Below are 26,227 nucleotides of genomic sequence, written 5' to 3'. Positions count from 1 at the left end.
AAACAAAGTCACATCAAAGATTCTCCCCAATCCAAAACTGTAAAGAAATGTTGTATGAAATTAAACAGAAATAGATAAATAACCATCCCGTTTCTACCTGGTCATCTCCTAGTATTGCAGGAATTGTCACGCATCCAGGCAGTTTCAGCAAGGCAATTGCATTTCCAGTTGCTGAAAGACCAGCCCCCTTCCCCATTTCCATGTTTTGGCAGTTGAGAGGTCAGTTTGGTAAAACAGATATACCTGATTACACCCAACAGCCAGTTTGTGGCACATCATCTGACTATTAAATGAGAACAGCATTTGTGCGTAGTTCATTCACGAATTTCAGGAGGCCTGTCATGGTATTGTGAAGCCCAAGTACATTCATGTCTATTTTATAAAACTCCACTGGGCCATCAGAAATTATTCATTATCTCTGTCTGCCAGAAAAAATACCACAAAAACACACATCTCTGGGGTTGTGCAATCTTATTACCTGTGCTGTGCAGCGATGAAGATGATCTTCAGTATTTAAGGCAAGCAAATACTCCTGTAGAGATCCAAGCTCCTGCAGCCAGAAAGCATTCAATGAACACCAATGTTTCTACCAAAGATATCATCCTACTAGTTAACATTAAAGTGCTGATCGTTATAGCAGTGCCAAGAACCAAAGGTATCAGAACTACACACAAGACTCTCCTGGACTAGAACACAGTTTGTGACCACTGAAATAAGGTCATTACAGACCATTCATATACGATGTTCAAAATCAACTCAAGGAAAACCACATTCAAATACCTTTAAATTAATTATTAAATCAGCATTCCTCTCAGAATAAAGAGCGGTTTTAGGGCCTGCTGCCTTAATTGCACAAGGAAGAGTCATGACTATTACTTAAGGTCCCATGATGGATAAGGCAACTGTATGCCCCTCTACTAAAATTTGCTACCAGACTCCACAAGAGAAAGTTGTTAATGTTTCTGAAGCATTTAACGTTTCTAAAGCTCTGATGAATTTTGCCATGATAAAGGAAAACTGCATTTAGTTTAACACTGAACTACGTATCACTCATAGCACTGGGGAGAGGAGGGATACAAATACAGGAACTGCTTACAGTAACTCTGTTTTCTGTAACAAAGAAGAGTTCTGCAAGTGCACGATGAAGAGGAAGGAGAATACCAGGCTTGGCCATGTCATGACACAAGTTGTTTTCCATATGGGTGAAAAGCTGCCAAAGTGGCTTCAACAAGGTGAGGTCACAGTCCCTGAAAAAAAGTAATTCAAATGAAACAGTGATGAAGTAGTGAGTAACCATGATCTTATGCCTGTTTCAGGGACGGGGGGGAATGACAAAAAACCAAACAAATTTAAGAGAACAAAACCATACAGTTTTGACAGTTACATGTATAAATAAAGGAAGAAACAGAAGAACTACTTTAAAATCTCAATTCAGTCAGGTGTTTCAGCACAATTAATTTCATTCTGAATCAGTGAAGTGGAGAAAACCTTATATCCATGAATATGCCTAAATGACTTTTCTAAAACCGCATGGCCTCTTGAAATGAGGACTTTAAAATAACTATATATATCACTTTGCTAAATGCTCTAGCTCCACTGCTTGAAATTATACAATACCGGTGATGCCCTTGTATAGGGCAGGCAGACAGACAAAAATTGACAAAAGCTTTACAAACAATTCCAGCCCTGCCTCCTTCCTACTCCTGAGTTAAAGCTAGCTAACCCAAATGTCACTTATTATACAGACAGGATGATACATATCGCTCAGTAGGGGGAAAGGAGGGAAACTCAATTTCAGAATCTACCATCAGATTAACACAAGAAAAATATTAAATATTATAAGCACAATGGAGACTTGATCTTTTAGCAATTAAATTTGTTGTCCACATAACAAAGCAGACATTTTCTGATGAAAAAAAAACCTATGGGAACTTGAAAAAATAATAAATCCGTGATTACAAGTAATACCAAAATCAGTTTTTCAGACTTGGATGCTGATTGGTGTACCTAAAATTTACAGAGAGTCAAGCAATGGTTTTATGCAATTGTCCATTTTTATCACTATATGTGAATATACTTTTTGACTTCTCTTTATCAAAGTAAGCTAGTAGGATGCTGTTATTTTCATGATTTTGCTTGTTCTGAACTGAAAGGACATAACCGAGATAAATGTCAGCTTTCCAGCACTGTTGTCCGTTTCCAGCATTTCCATTGAGTTAATGTGACTATACACGTTTGCAAAACACTATAAAAGCTCAACATTTTTTTGAATGTGTATTTTCATAAGAAATACCCATGCCATACACACTTAAGCATTAGCACACCTATCCCTTCTAAAACTCAATTACATGCTTAGCAGTACAACTAAAAATAATAATTTCAAAGTTATTTACTTTATAGAGAATTAGATCATCATTTCACCAGTTTATTATTCCATCCTCACCTTAATTCTGAAGTATAACTAATACAAAGAGAATAAGTTTCTAGAAAATGGAAATCTGTGTTTTGTCCTGTTTCGTGGTGATTTTTTTTTCTTTACAACCACATTTGAATTCATTGGACCTTTTTTAAAAAAGCCAAGAAAGAAGAGAAAATGTTTTCAAAAAATCCCTTAGAGTAAGTTTCTGCTAACAAGGCCCTGTGAACTGTATCCAAAAGGCAAATTAAGAATACCTACTTCAAATCATGGTTTTCTAGCTTCAAAATACTATCAGCTTAGTCACTTTTTCTTCTCCTGCCCTTTGCCTTTTAGTGTACAACGTAGAACAGTGCACTTACCTCTGGGCACTGCACTGCACTATCTTCAAGAGCAAGTGGATAGCCTTCAAACGCTGGTGACCAGTCTGACGGCATGCTACCCCGACCTGCCATTCCCAGATTTTGGCCAGTGGGAGGTGAGGAACTACCCTTTCCTCAGAGAGCATCTGCTTTAGAATTTCAAACCCTGGAAAAAAAAAAAATTCAAACAGCTGTTGCTTTTGCAGGGACCCATTCTGTTCATACATTCAGTTTTCTCTTCTCCATATACTAAGTATTGCTCTGGCAAGCAAGAAATATCAAAGAAAAATACCAAACAAAAATCTGAGATAATTCTAGATTACATCCTGATAATGCAAGTCTTTTCTGGGGCAAAACTTAGATAAAAATTAGGAAGAATCCTACCTGAAATTAAAATTTTCCTCAAATAAGGCAAACAAAACACAGGTCTTCACTATTATGTGATATGCAGTAGAGCTTTGCTGATTGCAAATCATCCACCAGCCTCAGCTTCATTAAAAATAAACTCTAAAATAAACTAACAAAACCTTTCATACTATATCTAGAAATTAGATGCAGAACCAGCCTATTTTACTGGATAACTACTTTTTAAAAACACAATTACAATTATTTCTGTTTCCAATTACGGCACCCTGAAGTGTTTACAACACCCTGTGTCTAATTACTGTCATATAATGAGACTTTGAATGCAAATATCATGACTATAATTGTTATCTCCAAGTCTCTGTGAAGATTTGGTATTCCTAGCATAAAAGTCACAGCAAGTAAGAGATATTAGTCAAGTTTCAACTTGAACAAAACTAATCACGTTATTTCCAAAACATTGGAGAAAGCAAATTCTAAGTCAAAAAAGGATAACCACAAGTCTGTCAAAGCTCAGCAAAATAACTTCAAAAAGTCCTTTCCAATACCTTCTGAGCAGTGCTTACCTGTCTGAAACCTTCCAAGATGACCTGCTGTCACTGTAAACTTATAACCCCACTCAGTGTTACTCATGTCAGAAGTAAATCGGTAATAGAGTGTGTCTCCTGCATACAAGGGAAGGAAGAAAAATCCACATTACTACCTCCTGAGTGAGTTTTGCTATCACAAATACAATTCAAATGACAAGTCTGTCATAAATTAATCCTAGATATCGTCATTCAAGAGAGGTGATCTTTTTGGTAAATTATGAAATCACAGAACAGTAGGATAAACAGGAGGCTGAAGCAAAACACAGAATGGTTTCCACTGTGTAAAGATACTTACAAGGATAACTTCTCTTATATTTTTGTCAACTACATAGAAAAAGAGGGAGTTAAAGAAACTCTGGTTTCTTTATATACCATTACACAGTTGTATACCATTACACAGTTAAACTTCTTTTTTCCAATTGTGTTATGGATCATTTATGACTTATGAAAAAAGAACCTTTACAGGCAGACAAGTTCACAGTCCATTAAACAAAAGGTTAAAAAAATGTGAAAGTAAAGTTGTACTGCTTTTACATGTCAGAAAATTAAATTGCACCCTTTTACTCTAGGGAACAAAATTGTTAAACGTAACCACTTAGAAGTGGAAGAACTATCAAAATGTTTGACCATTTTACAATCAGGCAGTGGAACATTCAAGAAGTTCTTGTCATTGTAGCATCTACACCTTAACAGAGATCAACACTGGTAGTTAGCTGTAATGCTAAACAAAACATATCCTTACCTATTTTGCTCTGTAATATTAGATCTGGTTAAAACTTAGAATTTCCTTCTGTTCCATGAAAAATCTTACCACCCTGGGACAAGCATGCTAGTTTTCATCAGGAAGCAGAATTTTCAAAGTTTCATGAAGAAGAATAATTTTGAAAACATTTTTTAGGATCAAAAAAAAAAAAAAAAAAAAAAAAAAAAAAATCTAAAAACCTGTTCCCCTTTTCATCATGAAATGGAGCCATTGCGCTCTCCTACTCCTAGGGGTCTTGAGAAAGCCCTGCCATCAAATGAAAAGCCCAGAAGCCTTCAAATGCCTGGTTTGAGCTAAAGCCTGCTGAGTGATATCAAGAGCTTTAATCCAGACAGCCTTGGCTGGAAATGACATTTCAAAAGGTGAAACTCAAGTTTCACGGCCAAGGCTGCTCCAAAACAATGGGCCTCAAAGTTCAGTTTCTTGGTAAATCTCTGCAACTGTTTGGGAGGAAAAGGAGGACAGAAAGAAGTTCATAAAAATCCGAAGTATTTCCATAGAGCACAGATTTGCTTCTAACTAGCATCTTGTAACCCAAACCGCTTTGCTAAGAAAGTTCCTAAATCTATTTACAGCTACTGACAGTACTTGAAGTCAAAAGCTTCCTGCAATGCCACAGCGCTCAGTGGGTTAAAACAACTTAACGTAAAAGGCATGGGACCATGCAGTCCTTCAGCTCACTGGCATTTGCTACTGCATTATCAAAACCGCACTTAAGAGAATACTGACTGAAGCTCAGACTGATTTTTTTTTTTTCAGCTATGCTCTGTGGCAACAACTGGAGACGAGGCATTGGCACACACTCCTTATTTGCTCTGAGCACTAGTATAGCACAGAGACAAGAGATAAGCCTATCTTTTTTTTAAAGTGTGCTTCCTGTGGAAAGTAAGACAAGGCAGAAACAATGTAAATGAATATCATGCAGAACAAGGACTGTGTTAGAACAGAATCAAGATCAAAATTTGTTTCCAGCACTTAAGTGCATGCTTTGACTGAGGCATGGAAAAAAAAGGTCAAGTAGCAGAACAACAGATAAGCCTACTTTTAAGAAACAAATACAAGAGCAGCACATCAGAGCAAACAGACTGGGACAAGAAAAGGATTTTCTTTTCCCACACATCTCAGGAACATCCGTATTTAACTGTCATCTTTCAGTAGTTTCTCTCAAGAGTCCTGGATACCAGCAATATCCTATACATTTGCACTTTGAAATACTGCATATTCACCTGGAAGCTCAAAATCATTCCATTTCTGCGGAGACCCACTGAAGCTGTGCCGGTCCTGCTGGAAATCACTGCTGCTGGACATGAGCAACTCATCACAGCCTTCTTCCGTATTACACTGAGAGTCAAATTTGATTGAGAGGTAGATAGCACCGGGAATGTGAACTTTATCCTAAGAAATAAACATGATCTTTGCATACAGTAATGCTACATTACCAAGAAGCTACTTAACTTTCACTGTATAAACAAGGGAGATATAACAAATATTACAGCATCTCCATGGGAAAAAAACCTCTTTGATATTTTCATCTGGAGCTAATTTAACAAAGGTAAAGCATGGCCTATTGTTTGCATTAGCTGTTAAGCATGTAAAATTAATTGCTAGCCATGTTTTTGTTTTTTAAAAGCGGTAATTGTTGCTGATACTGATCTCATTGCCAGAACCTAAAGGTTTGTATGCATTTTAAAAATAAAAATCAGAAGAGTCAGAGCTGCAGGGAAATTAAAAATCCCAAGACTGCCCAGAGAGAGACTTACGAAACTGTATTAGAAAAATGCTCTCAAACAGTATCAAGAAAAGAAAATCAGAAACTGCTTGTGTCAGGAGAAGATAGTCTAAAATGAGAAATACAAGAAAAAAAAGACTCCACTCCTAGCTTTTGTCTAACAGCACAAGGAAGTAACAGGCCAACTGAAACAGACCTTTGGATGAAAGGGTAGAAAAATTTGCTCATTAAGGCCCTGAAACCATTTAAGAATATGATCTGCTTCAAACACATGCATAGTAAAACCATTTAGAGTTATGCACTTTTCACGTGATTGAATTAGGACTACATTAAAGTGCCTTACTGAACACATTTCTTTACAGGGCAAGGCCTCAGTCATCTGGCATCAGCTTTTTCAAAAGCAAGACTGAATAGATATTCCACAGGTGCTTCAAGCACAGAAGGCCCACGGGTACACACATGGTACATTGCGAGACTTCTGCTCCAACCACCTTGATGTTTTTCAACTAGTCGTCAAGTCATGCAAATCCACTGCACTGTAATGCATGTATAACTTACCTCAAAATTAGTATTGTTGTTATAAGGATGTTTAGATTCACGCATCTGGACTGCCATTCCGGGTTCCTCCATGAACTGGCAAGCTGTCAATGCCATCGTTCCTAGCATGCTCTCACTGCACCCATGCAGTACCTTCTGTAGAATCTGGAGAGAAGCAACACATCATGTAAATACAATTTGCTATCAAAACAACATTTACAAACATACATGCTGATAACTGACACGAGTCATTTCTAGCCACACAACATTTTGGAAGAGAGAATCGAGCTACTAGCAAGAAAAAAGACAAATTCACAAATGATGTCTACAAGCGTCATCTCCATAACTGCAAAAGATTTTACTCTACCTCTGTTCCAGATCTTTCAGTCTTCATCTGATAAAAACATGAGAGCTATTAGCTACATCTCTTTCCACAAATGCTAGAATCAAGGCTAATCCATAAAGTAATTAACAGTAAACTAAAGCTGTAAACAAGGAAGATTAACAAAGTTGTTAACATACTAAACAGACACCTTTACCTTCTATACCTACAGGTTCTGATTTGAGTAGAATATATCATATGGTTTTGCCTTCAAAATGTACAACTGGATGCGTAAGAAGGAATGATTAAGTATCAGTTAAGTGACTGCAGTGTTTGAAAGCACTAGATGCAAGAGCTTTGTCTTTAAAAATACAAATAAATACCATTTAGTCTATCAGAACACACTAAATGATAATTCAGAACAACCCGAGTCTCTGCTTTTTCTTATTTTTCAAAAGTGCACAAAAGCTCTGAATCAAGAATCCTGCTACTCAAGGCCCTTTCCAAGTCATTATAGCAATCTATTATATCTCTTCACCTGCAATTTTCTAACTCCCCTATAAAACATAATACTAGCTCAGAGCAAAAGGTTCATCTCCAAATCGGCCAAAAATTGATTTCTTGGGGAAAAGGAGTTTAAAAAACAAAGGCAGTATGTAGCATCGTTCCCTGAATGCGTTCTTTGCCTCCACACACTTGCAGAATAGCCCAAGACAAAGGCTACGTTTTTGTATTTAATATGCCTTAACAGATCTTTATTCTATCAGTTCATCCCATCGTTTTCTGAACCTCTATAAACACCCTGTGGCAACAATTTCAATGACATACTGTGTCAAGAACCAGTTCTTTTGGTTTGTTTTGGACCTGCCACTTATTACCTTAATCTGACACTCCTTTGTTTTCTTACTGGGAGGGCCAGTGAATAATACTTGCTGTTAACTTTTGTATGCTGCTTACTGTTTTAAAACTACAGAGAAAGAGGAACAGACTTTTTCATTACTCCTCCTCCCTCAATGTCCCCACAGGGCAAAGATCCAGGACGAAGAAAACTAGTTGGTTCCTGATACTGAAGTTATTCCATGGCTATAATAATCCCTGCCACTATTGTCCAGACCTCTTCCAGTTGTACTGAATCTTCTTTTTATTATTTTTTTTTTTTTTTAAATGAGATGAGGGAGTCAGGTCACATGCCGTAGTCCAGATGACAGCATACTATTGATATAGTGGCATACTGATGCCTTCTGCTTAATTTTTAATTCCTCCTTTGAAGATTCCCAGCACTTGATTTGCTTCAACTGCTGTGAAGCATTGAGCTGACATTTTCATTACAACATTCTATTATAAATCCAAGATCGCTTCCACCACGGTAACAGTCAGCTCATCAATGGAGTAGCAGGTATTACAATATACACATTGAGATCTAACAAAAAGCAGCTTTCAAAACAGACTGCCTATTTTACCAATTTCCCTATAAGATTTATTTTCCCATATAGCGCTCTCATAACTGAAAGAGTTGTCTCCACGGAGCTAGTTTTTCCATTTTCTGTTAACAAAATCAGTACATTAAGACACTGACAGATTCCAACTGCTTTTTCAGAACTAATTTAAATTTTGGAGTTTCAATTTACTTTAAGAAAGGAACTGCAAGTATTTTTGTTAGAGTCTCGTGGCATGCAGGCACAGGGCTTGTTCACATGCATAAGTCAAATCCACTTACTTTTTCCCATAACTGCTTTTCCTCTAGCTGCATAAGCATGTCCAGTATGTATGTCATATGGGCTGGTCCACTAAGATCTAGGATTTCCTCATTTATTGCCACGTCATCTGGCCACTCAGCTAACAATGATGCCAGCACATGCCTCGCATAAAGAACAGCAGTTGCCTCATTTACACGATACAGGTAGTCCCTCACAGCCTTTTTACTTCTAGAGTCCAGCTCCTTGTGCAGGAGTATTGAACTCTTAGTGCGACGTTGCTTGGCATAACTAAGCTGTAGATCACTCTCTGTGTTGGTTATCAGTTTCTGGGCGACCGGATTGGTTTCTTCTGTTGCTTTATCACAGAGCACAGGCTTTGACTGGAAAAAAAAAAAAAAAAAAAAAAAAGGCAAGTTTGAAAATAGGCTCTCAACAATTTACTTCCTTATGTTTAGATATCTGACCAGTCCATCAGACTGCAAGCTGAATTTACAAATGAATTTGCTGTTTACAGACTGAAAATCAGATGCATCAAAGAACACAAAAGTGTGATCTCTCACACACCTACAGGGACAGAATTCCTCAAAAAGACTGTTTATGTCAACAGACTTCACTATACGCTGATGTATTCATGACTGTACACACGAGTGGAAACAGCAGTTAGAATTCTAACCAAGAGCATTAATTCAAGCTCACTAGAGAGGTAAAGCAACAAAGTGCCATGCTATTTGTGACACAGAATGAGGCAAATTGGGAGGGACCTTTGGAGATCATTTGGTCCAAATCCAACTTAAAGCTGAGCCAACTTCAAAATCAAGGCTTTGTCCAGTTAAGTTTGAAGAATTTTGAGGGGTGGATATTTCACAGCCTCTACATAAGCTGTTGTAAACCACTTCACAAAGCCCTTGATCCACTTTGCTAGGCAACTGATAGACAACTGAGCTGGTGATACCACACAGCCAGGAATCAGCACCCAAAATAAAGCAAAGAGCTGTGGGACCATGCTATTGAATGCAAAACCTAAAGCTTGCAAGTGTAGTGTCTACTTTACAAGACAAATTCATTGCTTCCTTGTTCTGCTGAAATTACTGTAAGATAACAATAATATGCTAAAACAGTAACACTTAGGGCATAAGCTTACAGTAATTAGATCTCTCTTGTATGAAGAGAGGAAATTACAGTGTGCAATCACAATCTGTTCTCCTGACCTGAGAATCAAGTTGTCTTACTTCCTTAAGGAAGAAATTACAAGGAGGAAGTACTTGCTTCTTGTTGTACCTGCTCATTAATTTTGACATAAAACATTAACAACAGATTATTTCAGATATTAAAGTCTCCAGTTTGACATTACTAAACAAAACTGAAGTTACTCAATGCCTAAATTAATTATTTCACAACTGCTCCTTTTTGTGGAGAAAGATGCACGTACCAAACATGGTAAGATGATCATATCTGTATCTACTGCTTTTGAACTCTGCTCCTCCAACCTCAAACGCTTACTGGGTTGCCATTTCTGAGCCAGTGTTCGGATCCTCTCATCCGTTGTAATTACATCTCCATCAAACCTTAAAAGTGGCAAAAGAAAAAAAAAATAAAACACACAAAAGTGTTTTGAAAGTAATGCAAACTAAATTAGTGCAATTAAATGCAAATTAAATATTCCCACCTTCTGTTTTCGAAAGATTCATTAAACTCTACCTATTTTTATCAGATTGTTTTAACTAGCTTCCCTATTCCAACAAGTCAAAGGTTTTAAATGTTATAAAACTGCTCATCAGTGTGATAACATGGTTGCTCCACGACATGCTTTGATTACTAGAAGCCACATGTAAGCTCTCCATTTGTCCTCAGTTAGGGTAATTTAGAGACATAGTAGATCTTCTTATGTGAGTTATCATATTGAAAAGAACATGCAACATATTTCAGAAGATGGTGACTTGTTTCCATAAATACAACTTAGCAGGAGTTTATTTCCTTACTTTTTCACACATGAAAACCAAATCATATCCTTGGAACAATTTCTATTCAGCACCTATTAGATTTTAGGTTACCACCCACATCTAGTAACTGTTTTTCTGCTGGGCCCAGTCTTTCACATACCTCTTTTGAACTTCCAGAAAAAAAGAATCTGTTCTTTTCATTTGCAACTCATACATGGCTCGAAGGATATGGAGAGGAGCATTAAGTGCATCATGTGTCATCTGAGCAAGGAGACCAAAAAAAAAAAAAAAAAAAAAGGAAAAGAAAAGATGACATTACAAGGGAAAAAGAAAGAAAGAAAGACGAGTTTCTTTAAGGATGACCTACGTATTATTATCCCACTTATCACATAGGTAGAGAATGAACTAAATGTCTGGATTAATAAAAATGAAAAGTAATTTAGCAAAAAGCTTTATAATGATTTTGTAGTGTTCATTACTGTAGTTCTAGTTTATTTCCTTTAGATAATGATAGATCGAAATCATAGACCCATATTCTGTAAATTTAGAAGAAAAACAGCCATATAAACTACCCAGTATTTTATGCAACTAGCAAATTCACAGTAACTTCAAAGGAGGTAAAGTTAAGTTTAAGTACCAAGAAGCATATTTTGGTGGCTTCATCCAAACCCTCCAAAGGATCAAGTTTGTTCTGCTCTACATCAACAGGGCCAACAATGGGCTGTTCCACATCTTGATCTTGTTCCCTTTCTTCCAGTTCAGTATCCTCACGCTCAGCCAAGGAACTTATCTCTTTCTTTGAGGAATATAGCATTATTGACAAAATCTACACAGAAAAAAGGTAGCATATGGTGTGACAGCTGCAGATATTATTAGTGTATCTGCAAAGAGCGTTTTATAAGAACATTATAATGACTTGGACAGTGCTTAACACATGCTATTCTAAAAAGAAGCAGCACCTACAAAAAGAAAAAAACCCCACCCAAACAACAAAAACCCAAAACAAAACCCCAAAACACAAAACCAAACCACTTCCCACTTCACAAATAAGTTACACCTTCCAGGCTGCTACAAAGACAACTTAAGTAATTAGCCAAAAGTGTAAAAAAAATTGAGAAAATAATTATTTAACCATTTCAGTACATCAAGGTTTGGGGATTCTTAGATAAGAACAGAGCAGAGGTGACTATCACCAAAAAGCCAGCGATGCCCCTACACACTCTTCTCCTTTGAAAACGTACCTTTGGCTTCACCACAGCCAACAACATTAGTACCCATTACAGGAAGAAAATAACATTGACACAAGTTGGAGGACCAAGGAAGTGTGTAGCCTCAGTTCTGAGGAGTAATGCGGGCAGAGCTATGGCGAGACATTTTAGTGCTCAGGGAAGAACACTCATTTGGTACGATGCTGCCCAAAGGGGAGGAAGATGGGAGACCTCTCTGGTCAGGGCTGGTTCTCTGGCTCTAGGTCAGGAGGCAGGAAGATCCCATGGTCCAGATCTGATTCTGCAGTATTTCTAACCAACCACTTGGGGCAACTTTTCAGAGGAATTCCAGGGTTTTACTCTTTCTCTCTCTCCTTGCTACCATCCTGAGTACAAATTAACACAACTCTTGCCTATGATAAAACATAACTGACAGTTGAACCACACTTATCTTCCAGCAATTAACAAACATTCAGAAAGAATGTTCCCACATGAATATCGATCTTCCTATATTGCACTACAGTAATAACTTGTACATGTCAGTGAGTAATGCAAGTAATGTTCTTCAAGATCGTTATTTTTTAAATTGAAGAATGGAATTTTCACGAACAGTCTAAATAAAACTCGTAGAAGAAACCGAGTAGGTGATTAATGCCTCATCTTACAAATTTATTTCAAATACATTTAGATTAATTAAAATCAGCTCCTGCTTTAAAGAAGTTAGACTATTATCTACACAATTGTGACAGACAGAGGAAGGCAGATTCAGGGATACAGTTAAGTGAACATGTTTATAAAGACTAATTAGAAATACTCTTGAGACCTTCTTCACAAAAGGGAAGTGCAGTGTCATAACCTTTCATGCCACTGCATGAAGCCTGACTTTTTACAAAACATAATTTTTCTTACCTCCAAGTCTCTGAGAAGCCAGGTCTTACTGAAGCCAGTTCCTTTGCTACATTTCTTCACTAGAAGCTTGAGTAAACCAGACTGAAGAAAGGCAGCTTGGATCTCCTTAAAGCCATGAATCTACACAAAGACACAGAGATAAACAAGTCAAAAGGGAACAATGCATCACAATGCTTGCAAGGTCTTATCACATGGCCTCAGATAAACTTCCTGCCCAGATGAACTACGTTGGGAATCTTTTTCTTTCATTTTGCTAAAAAAAACCCAAAATACAAATCCCCACTTCAAATACCATAAGGGTATCATCCATGATATACACGCAGTAGTAATTGGATTTCTGTTTTGCTCTGACAGTCCAAAAAAATACAGATCCCCTCTTCAAATACTTCAGGAGTAAGAAAAGGGGCAAGTGAGCTTCACTCTATGAAGTGTTACCCCTATAAATTTCTTCTTCAGCTTTCATGAATGGTCAGCCCTCACAGAGGAAAAGCAATCCAACATTCAACTCAGACTCACGAATGCTATTTAAAACCTAGCAACATTTTCAACCCTCTACAGACAGGGGATAAAAGGAGCCAGCTGTGAGAGAAACACAGCTGTTAGCTCCCCAATGTGCTTAGTCAATACCCAAGTTCCTGTAGCACAAGGTAGAACACCAGCTTTTATTTATCTATTATATTATACATGTCAGGCAAAAGATACCTTAAGTGTTCTGTAAAGCCCCTTTAGAGCGAGCGACAAGACCCAAGTTGCTTCCACTGCCTCAGCATAGCTACTGTCCATGCTGGTTTGCAGAAGGTGTGTGGATATAAGAACAAAGTGCTGGAGGTATTGTCTCAGCTGGGTCTGGGAATCGCTGCCTTCTTGTCCACATTTCTGAATCAACTGATAGTCTTTTACTACAAGAGAGAAAAAACACAATTCACTAGGTTCATCTTAAAATGTTGTGAAATCATCTCTTACCAGTAGATACGAGTAGGCTGAGACATGAACACTATCCACACATGAAGTACATTCTAATACTGGTCTTGTACTAAAAGTATCTCAGATTCATTGAACAGTCAAGAAAACATTTCATTTTTCAGTGCAAGTTAAAAAACTCCTAGGTAACTTCTGGTAACAGCTGGTTGTCTGCACATACTTGCACATAAACAGTACAGCACACAAAGCAGCGCAAGTTGTATTTTACAATTAAAATGGGGAAAATTGTCCTGCAATTGATATGAGGAAATAAATCTTGCTGATCTTACTGTTTAAAATGTCACAGTGGGGGGGGGGGGAGCTTTTATATTAAAATCATTCTTCAATATCAAAAAGCAGTTTAGTCTGTTGATTTTTCCAAGTGTCTTTTAAACAACTTCAATAGTCAAATCTTAGGACAACCTTTGCTTTATAAACTTCACGATTAATAGGTCATGTATGCCAAAGCTGAAAGCCCTCACTCCTAGAAATCCAACTGATTTGTTATATGTTAAACGTTTAGCTTGACTAACTTTTAAACAAGGTGAAATACGGGAAGAAAATTCCCTCTGGTACAACAAATGGGCCCCAGGAGGCAGCATCTAGCTCTGGGTTTTTGCTGTTGTTGTTTTTTTTTGTTGTTGTTGTTTTTGTTTTTGTTTTTTTTTTTTAATAGCCTTTAAACACCATAATAGCCAACACACTCTACCGATGTGCCCTAGAATGGATTACTCTAAAATATCCAGACACATTTCCTGGAGTATAGACTATTTCATGCTGTATAGCTTTTTAAAATTTTTGTCTCAAATTTTAGGGGTATCCAAATTGTTTTGAAAAGTTCTGCCAGATAGGAAGAAAGCAGAGAAGATAGACTCCTGACATCTTATAAAGCACATTATTAAAGAAGTTAGGCTTGTCCTCATGGCATGCTTTTTTACAGGACCAGGAAAAAACAGCCAACACAGCACCATTTCAGAAGCAAACAATCAATAATGGGTATGTTTGTGTTTGTTCTTGGTCTTCATTTGCTAGTAGGTAGCACGTATTGCCCACAGTGGAAACAGGCGCTTCATAAAAACGCAGAGTATTTTTGGAGCAACAAAATGGACTATCCCAAAAATGTTCAGGCATTGAACCTTTCCTTTATATAGCAGCACCTAACTACACAGAGGCAGCACATACATTTTTTAAATTTGCAATTGTTTTAAAACATTAAGCACATGTTTGTAAAGGATAAGACACAAGCAGTAAGCAAATCTCTAAACAGAAACAACTGCTTAATCAAAAGCCTATTTCTGAGATTTCTCAATTAATAAAATGGTCTCAACAGTTTCCTAAATCCTTTCCTGAATAAAAATAAATGTCACAAGTTTCAAAAAGAAAATGAGTCTCCATAATCTTTACTGCAGAAGCTTCACAATTCGGTTTAACCTACGAGCAGAAAGTCAGACAACTTACTAATAATGGAATTCAAACTCTGCAGACCTGCGCAAAGTGGTCTAGTTAAAATATGCTTTTGGGTATCCATAAGAAACTGTAAGGAAATACTCTGATTCTTTGATAAAATGAAAATGTCACAGAACCTGTTTTTCTCTTTCGGGTTTTGATGTCTACTACAACTGCCCTGTTTTTCTCAGTGAAATGCTTCAGGATGATCACATTATGAGGCTCGTTAGCATTATCCATGTACACAGAACGCGTCCCCATACACAGCACCTGAAATTGCAGCAAAAGGTTCAGTTACGATTTGGAATACTTATTTGTAAATACACAGTCATCTTTTATATTGGTTACATTTGCTTATACTTGGTATTGTATTTTTTAGCTGAACAATGTGCTTGCTGCCAGGTATTTGCTGATCTTTAAAAAATGGCAGTTCACTTCTATGAAAAAAATGCCTACAGCAACCAACTTAATGATACATAGGCAATATATCAGAGTTATGACTATCAAGAGTGAGATTAGATTGTTTCACTTGTATAAAAAGCCCTTTTTGATACTAAAACATACTAAGCTGGTTTTCTTGTGATAGTTATAAGTAGCACTCAAAGAAATGCACGGCAAAACCAGCTACATTATTCTTCATTAGATAAACATTTATTGTGCACAAGTGGCAAGATGTGAACTCTGACATACATGTTTTGTTAGTTTATAATGGATGTCTTCAATTGATTAAATCTGTAGTATTTAGAAACAGAAACCTAAAAGCGCTAACCAGTTTCGCTTCCTTTAGTATCAATACGCCACTTACCTCAGGAAACCCAACCAGCACCAATAAAGTGAAGATATTGGTGTGCTTTAGCTGGAAGGGCAGCTGCTTAATGCAATGGTCAGTGAAAGCAGCGATCACATTATGCCACTGCGCAGAAGAGTTCAAAGATCGAAGAATATCTGCCATGGAGCTTGCCCAGTCCAGACCTACACGACTGGAAAGCAAGAGCAGTCTGTATTAGGAGGGCTGACTACAGACTTACCTGAAACTATTTTTCCTCAAGACAGCGTATCACTGTTAATCTGTCATAGCTATGGCTTTCATATCATTACATAACTGTTTTTCCAAATACTTGAAGCTTTCACATCAGCCGACACATGAATTCTGTATTGTTTTTCATCACTAGAGCATAAATGCTACTCTGTTTTCTTAAAGGGTTTACAGTCCCAAATCAAAGTGTCACCTTCAATTCCTAATTTTAGTTTAGAGCTCAAAAGTTTTTCTTTGCACAACAGCAAGTGGTTTATTTCCCATGTACGTGACTACCTCCTCACCCTCTGTGGACTACACAAATAATCTAGAGAGACTGGCCTCCTTGCTCTAAAGTTAGCCTTTGAGAAAATCCTTTCCCTCAGCTGATCCTCTGGATATTCTGCCTTTAAATTTCATATGCTTTTCTATTTGTTTATGAACCTTCCCTGTGAAACATAGCTACAATGAAAAATAACACTGTCTTGTTTTAACAGGCATGACATTAATCTTAGAATGCTTGAGAGCTTTCTCAAGATCTTCAAAATGGAACATCTGCCCTGCCCCTCCTTGCTGTTTCCAGTCCAATTTTACTATACAAAAATATCTCTCTAATACTCTTACGTAAAAGGGCCAGATCCAGAACTCAGCACTGGTGATATTTACCACATGACACACTCTCCTCCTTTCCCAAGTTACGCAAGAGGTATGTAACTCAATGGGACAGAATTTATGTCATACAAAAAATTTAGGACTGTATTTTGGTTTTCCTCAAAATTTCCAAACCTTACCTCTTCCACCATAACAAGCTACATAGGTAAGCACAGGAAATTAAGCCACTCTTCAAGAGATGGCCTTCTTTGGGAAGGAAATTAAGAGATTCTCACTGCAACAAGGGCTGCAGATGCTAAGCCCCTTCTATGATCAGGGTACAGGTTTAATCGACTTTCTATTAAAAGGCCTCCATGCATGAGACGCACATGAAAAAAAATTAGTATTAGTCATCAGACAGCAACTAATAGGTTTAAAGTAAAAAGCACCTGTCTAAACACACAGCTCCCAGACTGAACAGAAGATGAGTTGTCTTCCAGCCTTCTGGCACTGTAGACCCATCTCCCGCAGCAAACATATTATGTTTGGCTGAAAGGACTTTAGCCACCGCAGCATCCACTTCTGCAGGCATAAGTCTCAGGATTAACTGGCCCAGAAGTCCCAATGTTAAATGATAAGTTTCATTCAGGTGGCCAGCATTTGAGATTACAACCTGAAACATCAGTGGAAGTATTTGTTCCAGGTTAATCAAGGACATTGTAGAGCCCTACAGAAAAAGAAAAATCTCAGTAAGGCAAGGAAAGAAAACAAGATTTTTAGTCAAAGTCATGGCACATACAAAAAGCTTCTGTTCTAATGCTCTTTCAAATGGGACAAAAGGAAATGAGAAACTAGGTTCTAACTGTGGTTGTTGACCTCTTAAGCTGACCTGACACGTAAACCTAAATCGATGATTTAAACTTCGCAGGTGTTGAACAGTTAAGATAAGACTGCTTTACAGATAAATTAAAATTCCCTTCCCTCTCCCCACCCAGGAACAAGCCCTTACATTCCTTAGTAATGTGAAATGTCTTAAGACATTCTGATTTGCATTTTATAACACCTAAGCAGCTAGAGCCCATCTCCCACATTTAATTCACTATGAATTTTATTCATGTTATTTGTGATACCTAGAAAACTACACAGATTGAAAGTAAAAAGAACTAACTGATTTAAAAGGTGGTAACATAGCTGCCAGCAATCCTAGAATCCTCTTCTGAGAGCATTCAGCAAAAACTTGTTCCTGGCTAGGGATTAAAACCTTCTCTGCTTGTTTCTGGGCTGAATCCTCTGAGAGGTAGTCATCTGTTTTTTAAATTAAAACAAAAGAAGAAAATCCCCAAAATGACATTAAAAATAAAAAGAAATAGGTGATAGCTTAATTTTTATAAATTGCAATCTAAGAATAAAAAAACTTTAAAAAATGATTAAAATTTGAAAAGCAAGTCTTTATAAAAGTCTATAAAAGATAGTAGGTAAAGAGATATACACCATCTACTAAAAAACATATAAAGGATAGTACTACAGACAGATCCATTTAACTATCACAATTCTTACAATACTAGTCTTTAACAGAGCAAGACACTTAATTTCTGGTTCCAAGTACGTAAGAATACACAAGCATTGTGTTAGACCAACAGGAACTAGAATCTCTATACATAGATATGTATCGGTGGAATTCTACTCCGATTTCTAGAATCCTTTAAACCAACTGCAAGGTAGCAGTTGTTCAAAGCAGTATGCTTGGCTGGTTTTTACAAAACAGCTCGCCTGCATTAAAGACATTTGCAAATATGCAAAAATGGGTTAGGAATAAAAAAATACAGCTGTTTGCTTTGCATATGAGTAGATATTTCTGTGTTACGGAAAATGAGAAATAATTTTTTACCTGTTGGAGAAACATTATTATCCACAGACAAGTCTGACGCTTGTCTCAAAACAGCTTTCTTTGCAAAGACAGCTTTGCTTTCACTTCCTTGTTTTCCTACTTTATCTTCTGCAGGAGACTGGATTTCATTGCGAGTATCTCCTTTCCCCTAAAAATAAAACAAAGGCACTAAAAGATTAAAACAAAATTTAAACACCTGCAGAAACAACCATGGAAAGAAGGCGCTGGCCATCTGCATTTGACAAACATTTTTCCTCAAATATCAAAACCTTTTATTGGTTAGGAATTTCTTGATGTATACGTGTCTTAAGCTTCCATACAGTGAAAATACATTTTTCTATTTTGCTCGTACCTCTGTGCATAAAATTATTAAAACTGTAATAGTTTTATGCACCGTATAAAACTGTAGGAAACTCGTTCTCCTACCTAAACAGTGCTAACAACTAGGGGAAACAATAACTCTTTTAGAAAGAATGCTCTTTGCCCCTTCCCCCCAACATTTTTGTGAATCAGTTGCCTGTAAGAACATAAGGTGACACCTTCATCTTTGATCAGCTGGATCTAATAAAAAAAAATGAACCAACCAACAACTGTCTCCCTGCCCCCCAACTTTTATGTACAAATGAAATCATTGCTATCCATTATTTCAGTTACATATCCAGAATAGGATGTTTAAGCTTCTGAAGGTCACACATCTAATTGATATCAGGGATTCTGGAAATAATGGGTACTTACATTACAATGCATAAAAGAGCCTGTGCTTGGTTTCTCATCTCTTCCCTTCACTGCTTTATCACCAGTATGACTTTTTGGAGCACCATCTGTGGAAGGACTGACTGAAACAATGTCGTTCTCTGAGAAGGATTCACCTTCCGGTAACATGCAGAGGAGAGCTAAATTTTTCAGACCTGAAAGCAAGAAAGTTATAAAAGCTATTTAGCTGTTGAGTGGCAAGATAGGCAAAAAGCAGAACTAAGACATTTTGAAAGAGAACTGCAAACTTGCCCTCACACACTTCTTGGGAATCTCAACTCCATCAAAGAGATGTTGCCCATCATGTTCATTTAATCATGTAGTTCTATTAAATAACAGTGATGAACAGGTGGTGACATTTCCAACCTCACAAAGATACCATCAGGGTAGAAGTATTAATTTAAGAAAGTGTTAGAGATACCTCCCAACAGTGTAAATTATGAAAGGTAAGCGAAATTTGTCTTAGCTTTTAATCTTCTGACCACTTAAATACTTATACAATAAAACTGTATGTTAAAAACAAACAGATTAAATAATGAGTATGCACAAGTATTTGGTGGTAGTGGTGGTATGTCAGCTGTATTAGAGCTGCTCAAAAAACCTGCCAGTAAACTTATTTGAACTTGACCCTATAGTTTTTGATACATTCAACATAGGTTCTCTATTGTATCACTCTATTTTCTGTAGTAGTTTACAGAAATCCTCATTTCCAAATGGATATCATCCCCAGAAACTTATCTCATACCACAAATAAGGTTAAAAAATTCTTGCCAAGAGATGTAGAACAAAAAACATTTTCCACCAAGTTATTTGCTTTTCTTCAAGTCCTTTGGTTGTCAGTAACATGTTAGTAACAGAACACGAAGCTATATTGATTGATCCCTTTAAAACATCTAAGATGGAAAAAAAAACAACCAAAGAGTTGCCAAGTTGTCTTCAATATTTATGTAAGCATAAAATTAATTTTCTCAAGCACCCTATTTTCCATGTTCCAGTGACCCTGAATGACACTTGTTCTACATTTGCTTTCTACATAAACAGTTATTCTCAGCGAAGTACACAGTAGCTTCCCCTTTCCTTTGGAAACCTCAAAGTGAGTAATCACAGACTTTTCTGACACTTGCTAGAAACCATTGTTTCAGTGAAGGAGGAGCTGACTCACCTTTTCCATGCTGTGCTTTCATCAAGCAGTCTCCGATGAGCTGTATGCACTGATGTTGCAGAACTCTGGCATGACTGAGGACCTGTGAATCTAGTTTCTCTCCTTCTACTTCCTCCCCATTTGCCAGATCTGCACTATAGAGAGTTAAAGCTGCAAACAACAGCCAGGAATAATTGTGGACATACGGCTGGATGAGCCTCTGTCGGTCACTGATTCGAATAGTCACCATTGGATACACTGTGATGCTGTGAGTAGGCAAGTGACTGAAAGAAGAAGGTAAATAATTTTGAAACGCAGCCACTTTCTTGCTAACCAGTGTAGTTAGCAACACATGACACATTTACAGGAAACTATGAAAAAACCAACACATTCCAGAGTTTCAAACTGTAGACCTTCAAGTGCTGTAAACTGTCAGAGCCTCACTGACTTCAGTAGTGCTCATTTAACAGAACCTGAACTGTCACGAGAGCTCCTGCTCTAGAAATGAAATTTTTTAAGATCTTTTCCGTCAAGCACTGAAACCTATGTTGTCTAACCACAGCGCTGTTCATTTCTTCTGTCCTACTATTCAGGGTTGATAACTGTCCTGCAACTTTCACAGCCATGGCTAGAAAACAATTGCTACTGAGTTACTTCAGAGGTTGGGGCAGGTTTCCAAACTGCAGAAATTTTTGCTAAACTGGTCCTGTACTTGCTATGTTTCCCCAAAGGACACCAACTAGATGTTCTGATGACAGATGTAACCTTGTAGAAAGCAGCATGAGAATGACGGATTGTACTTAGTTGCTAATTATTACTTTTCTGCCAAGTGAAGTGGGGATCATAATCACATATTTAATACCTGTCAGAGTATTTCTTTGCAGAATAGCATCCATAGCAAAGGTCAAAGTCATCACACACGTTGCAGTTCATTCTCCGACCTATGATAACTCCTTGACAGTGATCACAGGCATACTCCATGTTAACCATTTCATGGTCATCCTCATGTCCTTCGGGTTTAACTCCACCTGTAAAGAAATATTTTAAGATATCCTTGTAAATCCTTTTTGATAGAGGATCTTTCTTAGTTTCAAGTTCACGTTCAGATTAGGAAAAAAAAGGCTTAACATTTCTAAAATATCCAGAAGAAAAGTTTTTCACTTTATTTTATGTATAATGTAGAAGACACTATTTTGCCATCGAGCATAGGATTTTAAGGGTGGGTTTTTTTAATGACTCTTACCAAGAAAACAAGTTTTACATAGATCCATGTCATTGCATTGCAGACAGCGGTAGCGATGCCATGGTGCAATTTCATCACAGCCATCGCAGGATATATCCACATTTAACAGGTCACAGTAACGAGCAACAAACATGTGCATCTAGAGCAATAAATGGACACAATTTACTTGAGTATTATTTTCTGACTTTGAGGAAGTTCTTTTTAGACAGAAAGCAGAACAATTCCCCTGCAAAAAAAGGGATGGGGATCTTTTCATCATTTTAGACTTTTGAAGGCCTACAGGGAGCCAGGAATCCAACTCATGAAAAATCAGTTTAAGCCAGATTCCTTTCTCTCCTTTAGGCTTTTAAAAGTCTCCTATTTACCCCTTCTGCAGGTAAATAAGCAAATCATGAGGTCACCTTTCTCTGCTTCTCTGGGTCAGCTTGAGCTATCTTTTCATACCAGGTCTCAAACATTACATCCTGACATTCATCCATCCACTCACAGTTTTGCTTGTAGTCTGCAATTTCATCTTCTTCACTCCACTGACTAAAAGAAAAAGCTCAAAATTAAGTTTGAATGCAATCAGGCCTCCCAAATTAGAACAAAGTGCTATAACATGTTAATAAAAAGAGAATTGCAGGAACTCCAGTTCACTTGGTTAATAAATGACCATATAGACACCTGCTTCTTGCCTCTGTGACAAGTTCTTAAATAAATATGGGGACCATAATGCAAAATCAGAAAAATCTACACTTACAAAACTGCTTTTGGTAATGCTAGCCCATCAGATGAGACATTTTAAAAGCTTTTTGGCTTTCACATTTGCTCACATGTAAGAAGTACAACTACTATAAAATTGCAACATGCAGGTGTTTAAAAACATTTGATATTTATTAAGACAAGAAACAGCATTATCTACCTCCTGCTACACTGCTAAACAAGTGAAGCATTCCGGCAGTAATCAGGTTAAAGATAAAATTTTAATAGTTTTTGCACTAGTAATGCTGCAAAAAATTTCAAATACTTCAGTTAAGCCCTCAGATACTGGCCAAAATTATGCCATACTTGTTAATAGTACTTTTACTGCTTGTTCCAGCACAAAGTTCAGGAGCCTTTCTTGGTAAAAATAGTGTCAATAGCTAGCACCATGTGAAAGTTGCATTCTTCGTGACTCACCAAATGATACTGTCATGAATACTTATATTTTCTTGTGATGTAGTCATAAGAAGATGTGGTAACTGAATCTCAACAAAAAAGGAAAGATCGCTTGGTTCCCAACTCATATCCAAAAGGTGAAGGAGAGTTGTCTGCACACACGATAAGGCAGGAAGCAATGATCTAAATAAAAACACAAGACAATACAACATGACAGCTCTCACCTGACGTTGAAATAGCATATTTGGGGAGCAAGGATGGACAACCACTGTACACTGATTTCCAGGCTTTACTCTGCATTAAATAACTAGGTGGCAGAAACCCAGGTTTACTAATGCATAAGCTTACAAAATTTAGCAAGAAGCACAGCCAATACAATTTGAAATAAAGACGCTATCCTCTCCTTTATGGGTCCAGCTGAAACAGAGCTTATGCTATAGCCTGAGTATTAGCAAGAGCGTTTGTCTCTTCTCTGCAGTACATTTTCTTGATATTTGCAGGAACTTCTTCTCTCTGAAACCTTTGCCATGTTCAGTTGAAACTGGACAAAGGACTTGGAAGTTATTAGCAGGGAAACAGACATTATAGTCACAAAATTCTCATTTCTTTAGGACACCTGGCTATAAATCCCAACAATTCTAACCAGAATGTTACCAAAACATGAGCTTTAGCATTAACTCATGGTTGCAGAATTGTGGTATTTATTGTGGCATTACTCTTGCCAAAGTATTCCACAATAAATTTGCTGTTTCTAGTATTTTACTGCTAAGCTTCAGAAACACATTACAGAATTATAACTACAAAATGCAGTAAGCCAAGGCTTTAACATTGATAAATTTATTGTGCTTTCCTGCATAGTATTAATAAAAAGGTAATTTGGCATATTTGATCACAAGATCAAGGCTCCTTATTTAGTTCTGTAAATAAAGCAAAAGTATAGTCAAACTTAAGTAAGGAATTAAACAATAAATAACAAATGACATGGGAAGAGGTGAGGAAGAACAGGAAAAAAAAAAAATCACATAAGTAATGCAAGCAATGTACTGTACCTGTCATTAATAGTACTAAATCCCTTCACAGAATTTACCAGGAACAAAACAAGCTGATAGTAGGACTCTCGAATCTCTTTGTGTAGCTCAGCACCGCAGCCTTCCAGGTTTCCGAAGTAGCTAGAAATTAAAGACTCAGTTTAGTATTCTAGAATTCATGGCTACATTTTAGGTAGCATGGTTTGCGCAAATTTTACAAACAGACAATCTTTTAAACACTCCCCACAAATGGAAAGGAAGTTAGTTTTGTTTAAAATGCAGTCTGCCACTTTCAAAGAAAAATAAAAGAATCCTGTACCAGGAATCAGAAGTTAAGAACCAAAACAGGAAAAGAGAATATTCTCATGGCACTAACAAAAGAACATTCCTTCAAATTAAAAAAGTGCTTTACAAAAATCTAATCAAGATCTTAAAGGAAATCAGTGCACTGCAAGATGGCCATAAAAAGTTCTTGACAAGCAAGAAACCAGGCAACAGAGTTCAGACAGCACTGGCCAGATACACAATAGAAATCAGACCTAAATTCATGAACCAGAACAGCATAGCATTAGCTCTGAGATACCGCTTTCTAGTTGTAGGGCTTTCTAGTTGTACTGAAAAAACTTCCAAATTATCTTTCCTTACTTAGAACAACAATTGCACATGCATATAATCAATATGATCTTTTTGCCTCTTTTTGTGTACGTGCATGCCCTATAACGGGTACATCGCTAATAGCACTGCAGACTTTAGCTTGCACATCCATCACTTTAGCCTCTGGCACACAAGTGGAATACATCACGCCACAATAAAATTTGTCCTGTACAGGTATCACATCCAAAGTTATGAAAATTCATGAACAAGCAAATGCTTGACTAACAAGATATAACATGCACTATTCTTGGAAGATAGTTGTTCTGCCAGATAGGTATTTACCTTGATTTACAAAGTAAGTTCACAAAAAATATAAAGATGCAATGCTACATAAGTAATCACAAGTTAAAGGGGTTAGATCACTACAGCTTTACTGGACGAGAAAGAAACCAATCTAGAATTAGACAGAAACTTAAACTAAAGCAATAACTGAAGACTCTACAATCTTTTTGAGTTTGTTGTGATCTGGTTGGAACTGTAAAGATGTTTCTAGGTATCCACACTAGGTTGCGTGATTCAACCGCATGATACCCACTGGCATAAACAGCTGTACAACTAAGTCCCAATTGAAAATAATTATTAATTTTTTTAAATGAAGCACGCAAGTTATGCACAGTAGCCTAAAAACTAATCCTCAAGTCATATTTTTATTATCCACATGGATAAAAATCCAGTAACTTTCTACTGTTTTCTGTATACATGACTGGGAGAACGCAAGGACTAAGACATATTAAATCACATGGTTGAGACTTCATCTAAATAATTACTTACTTTGTAAAGTCTTTCTGACAGGCTAGAAGTTCTAAGAGAAAAAGTACACACGGTGGATGAAAACAGTGTGGCTGCCCAAGTGAGTCTAGGCACTGGCGAATTGTCTTGAGCACTTCCATAATACTCTGCCCTTGGGATTTTCTCAAAGCAAGAACCTTTAAAACACTAAGAAGAGCAAAAAACATCTATGAGGACTTCAAAACATTGTGCTTAAAATAACTGAAATAAGTCACAATTCAAGAAGTACTTGACTAGTTAAACAAGAGTTTGGTATCTAAAATTTCAATTGTATTTCAGCAGTGGTATATTGCAGTTGGAGTGAGTGATAAAGCTTCAACCAGAATCCAGCACTTCCTCCACCAGTCCAAGTTTTAGAGCCTAAATTAGACAAGCTGGGAATTGGAAATCTCTCTTTTGATTTACGTTTTCAGAATACCAGGTAATTTAATAAGAGATGCAACTGCTCTATATTTGGTATCAAGGATTTCTAGTGCTGCTATACCATGTCTTCACTGTTTGCAGATGAGAAGCAAAATGCCACTGCAAACAGATCTCAGGAAGCAAGACAAGAAACAGCCAAGTAATTGTTTTTCACGTTCTGAAGTTCTATGTGACAGAAGTGAATCAAAGGAAATAATACTCTCTATGAGCCCCTACACGGTTGTGAATCACTGAAGTTTGATACAAAAAGCTGACAACTATTTACGTACAAAATTATTTTCAATGCTATCTTGCGGCTAGAAGATGTTTTATTCCACCTG

The 26,227-nt window shown here is 37.1% G+C and overlaps 1 protein-coding gene across 4 annotated transcripts in view; it reads right to left on the bottom strand.

Annotated features, from left to right (window-relative positions):
- Positions 1 to 26,227, bottom strand: part of ZZEF1 (zinc finger ZZ-type and EF-hand domain containing 1) — a 60,742-nt gene that overhangs the window by 3,126 nt on the left and 31,389 nt on the right. For 3 of the 4 annotated variants that reach the window (XM_030029047.2, XM_041126629.1, XM_041126630.1), the window contains 25 exons: positions 25,467 to 25,631; positions 24,063 to 24,182; positions 23,035 to 23,196; positions 22,275 to 22,404; positions 21,874 to 22,012; positions 21,493 to 21,658; positions 20,652 to 20,914; positions 19,472 to 19,644; positions 18,737 to 18,884; positions 18,017 to 18,156; positions 17,298 to 17,575; positions 16,048 to 16,222; positions 15,380 to 15,512; positions 13,539 to 13,735; positions 12,837 to 12,956; positions 11,357 to 11,545; positions 10,880 to 10,980; positions 10,209 to 10,344; positions 8,800 to 9,159; positions 6,782 to 6,925; positions 5,721 to 5,889; positions 3,708 to 3,806; positions 2,779 to 2,944; positions 1,097 to 1,247; positions 479 to 550 (listed from right to left, as the gene is read on the bottom strand). In XM_030029047.2, the coding sequence (XP_029884907.1) occupies positions 479 to 550; positions 1,097 to 1,247; positions 2,779 to 2,944; positions 3,708 to 3,806; positions 5,721 to 5,889; positions 6,782 to 6,925; positions 8,800 to 9,159; positions 10,209 to 10,344; positions 10,880 to 10,980; positions 11,357 to 11,545; positions 12,837 to 12,956; positions 13,539 to 13,735; positions 15,380 to 15,512; positions 16,048 to 16,222; positions 17,298 to 17,575; positions 18,017 to 18,156; positions 18,737 to 18,884; positions 19,472 to 19,644; positions 20,652 to 20,914; positions 21,493 to 21,658; positions 21,874 to 22,012; positions 22,275 to 22,404; positions 23,035 to 23,196; positions 24,063 to 24,182; positions 25,467 to 25,631 (4,096 nt within the window). The remainder of the gene's footprint in view (positions 1 to 478; positions 551 to 1,096; positions 1,248 to 2,778; positions 2,945 to 3,707; positions 3,807 to 5,720; positions 5,890 to 6,781; positions 6,926 to 8,799; positions 9,160 to 10,208; positions 10,345 to 10,879; positions 10,981 to 11,356; positions 11,546 to 12,836; positions 12,957 to 13,538; positions 13,736 to 15,379; positions 15,513 to 16,047; positions 16,223 to 17,297; positions 17,576 to 18,016; positions 18,157 to 18,736; positions 18,885 to 19,471; positions 19,645 to 20,651; positions 20,915 to 21,492; positions 21,659 to 21,873; positions 22,013 to 22,274; positions 22,405 to 23,034; positions 23,197 to 24,062; positions 24,183 to 25,466; positions 25,632 to 26,227) is intronic. The other variant, XM_030029048.2, reaches the window with a different exon arrangement.

This window comes from Aquila chrysaetos, chromosome 10, assembly GCF_900496995.4.
Source record: "Aquila chrysaetos chrysaetos chromosome 10, bAquChr1.4, whole genome shotgun sequence".
In the NCBI taxonomy this organism is placed as follows: Eukaryota; Metazoa; Chordata; class Aves; order Accipitriformes; family Accipitridae; genus Aquila; species Aquila chrysaetos.
Note: the sequence above shows the minus strand (reverse complement) of the source record. Positions and strands in the feature narration are given on the sequence as shown.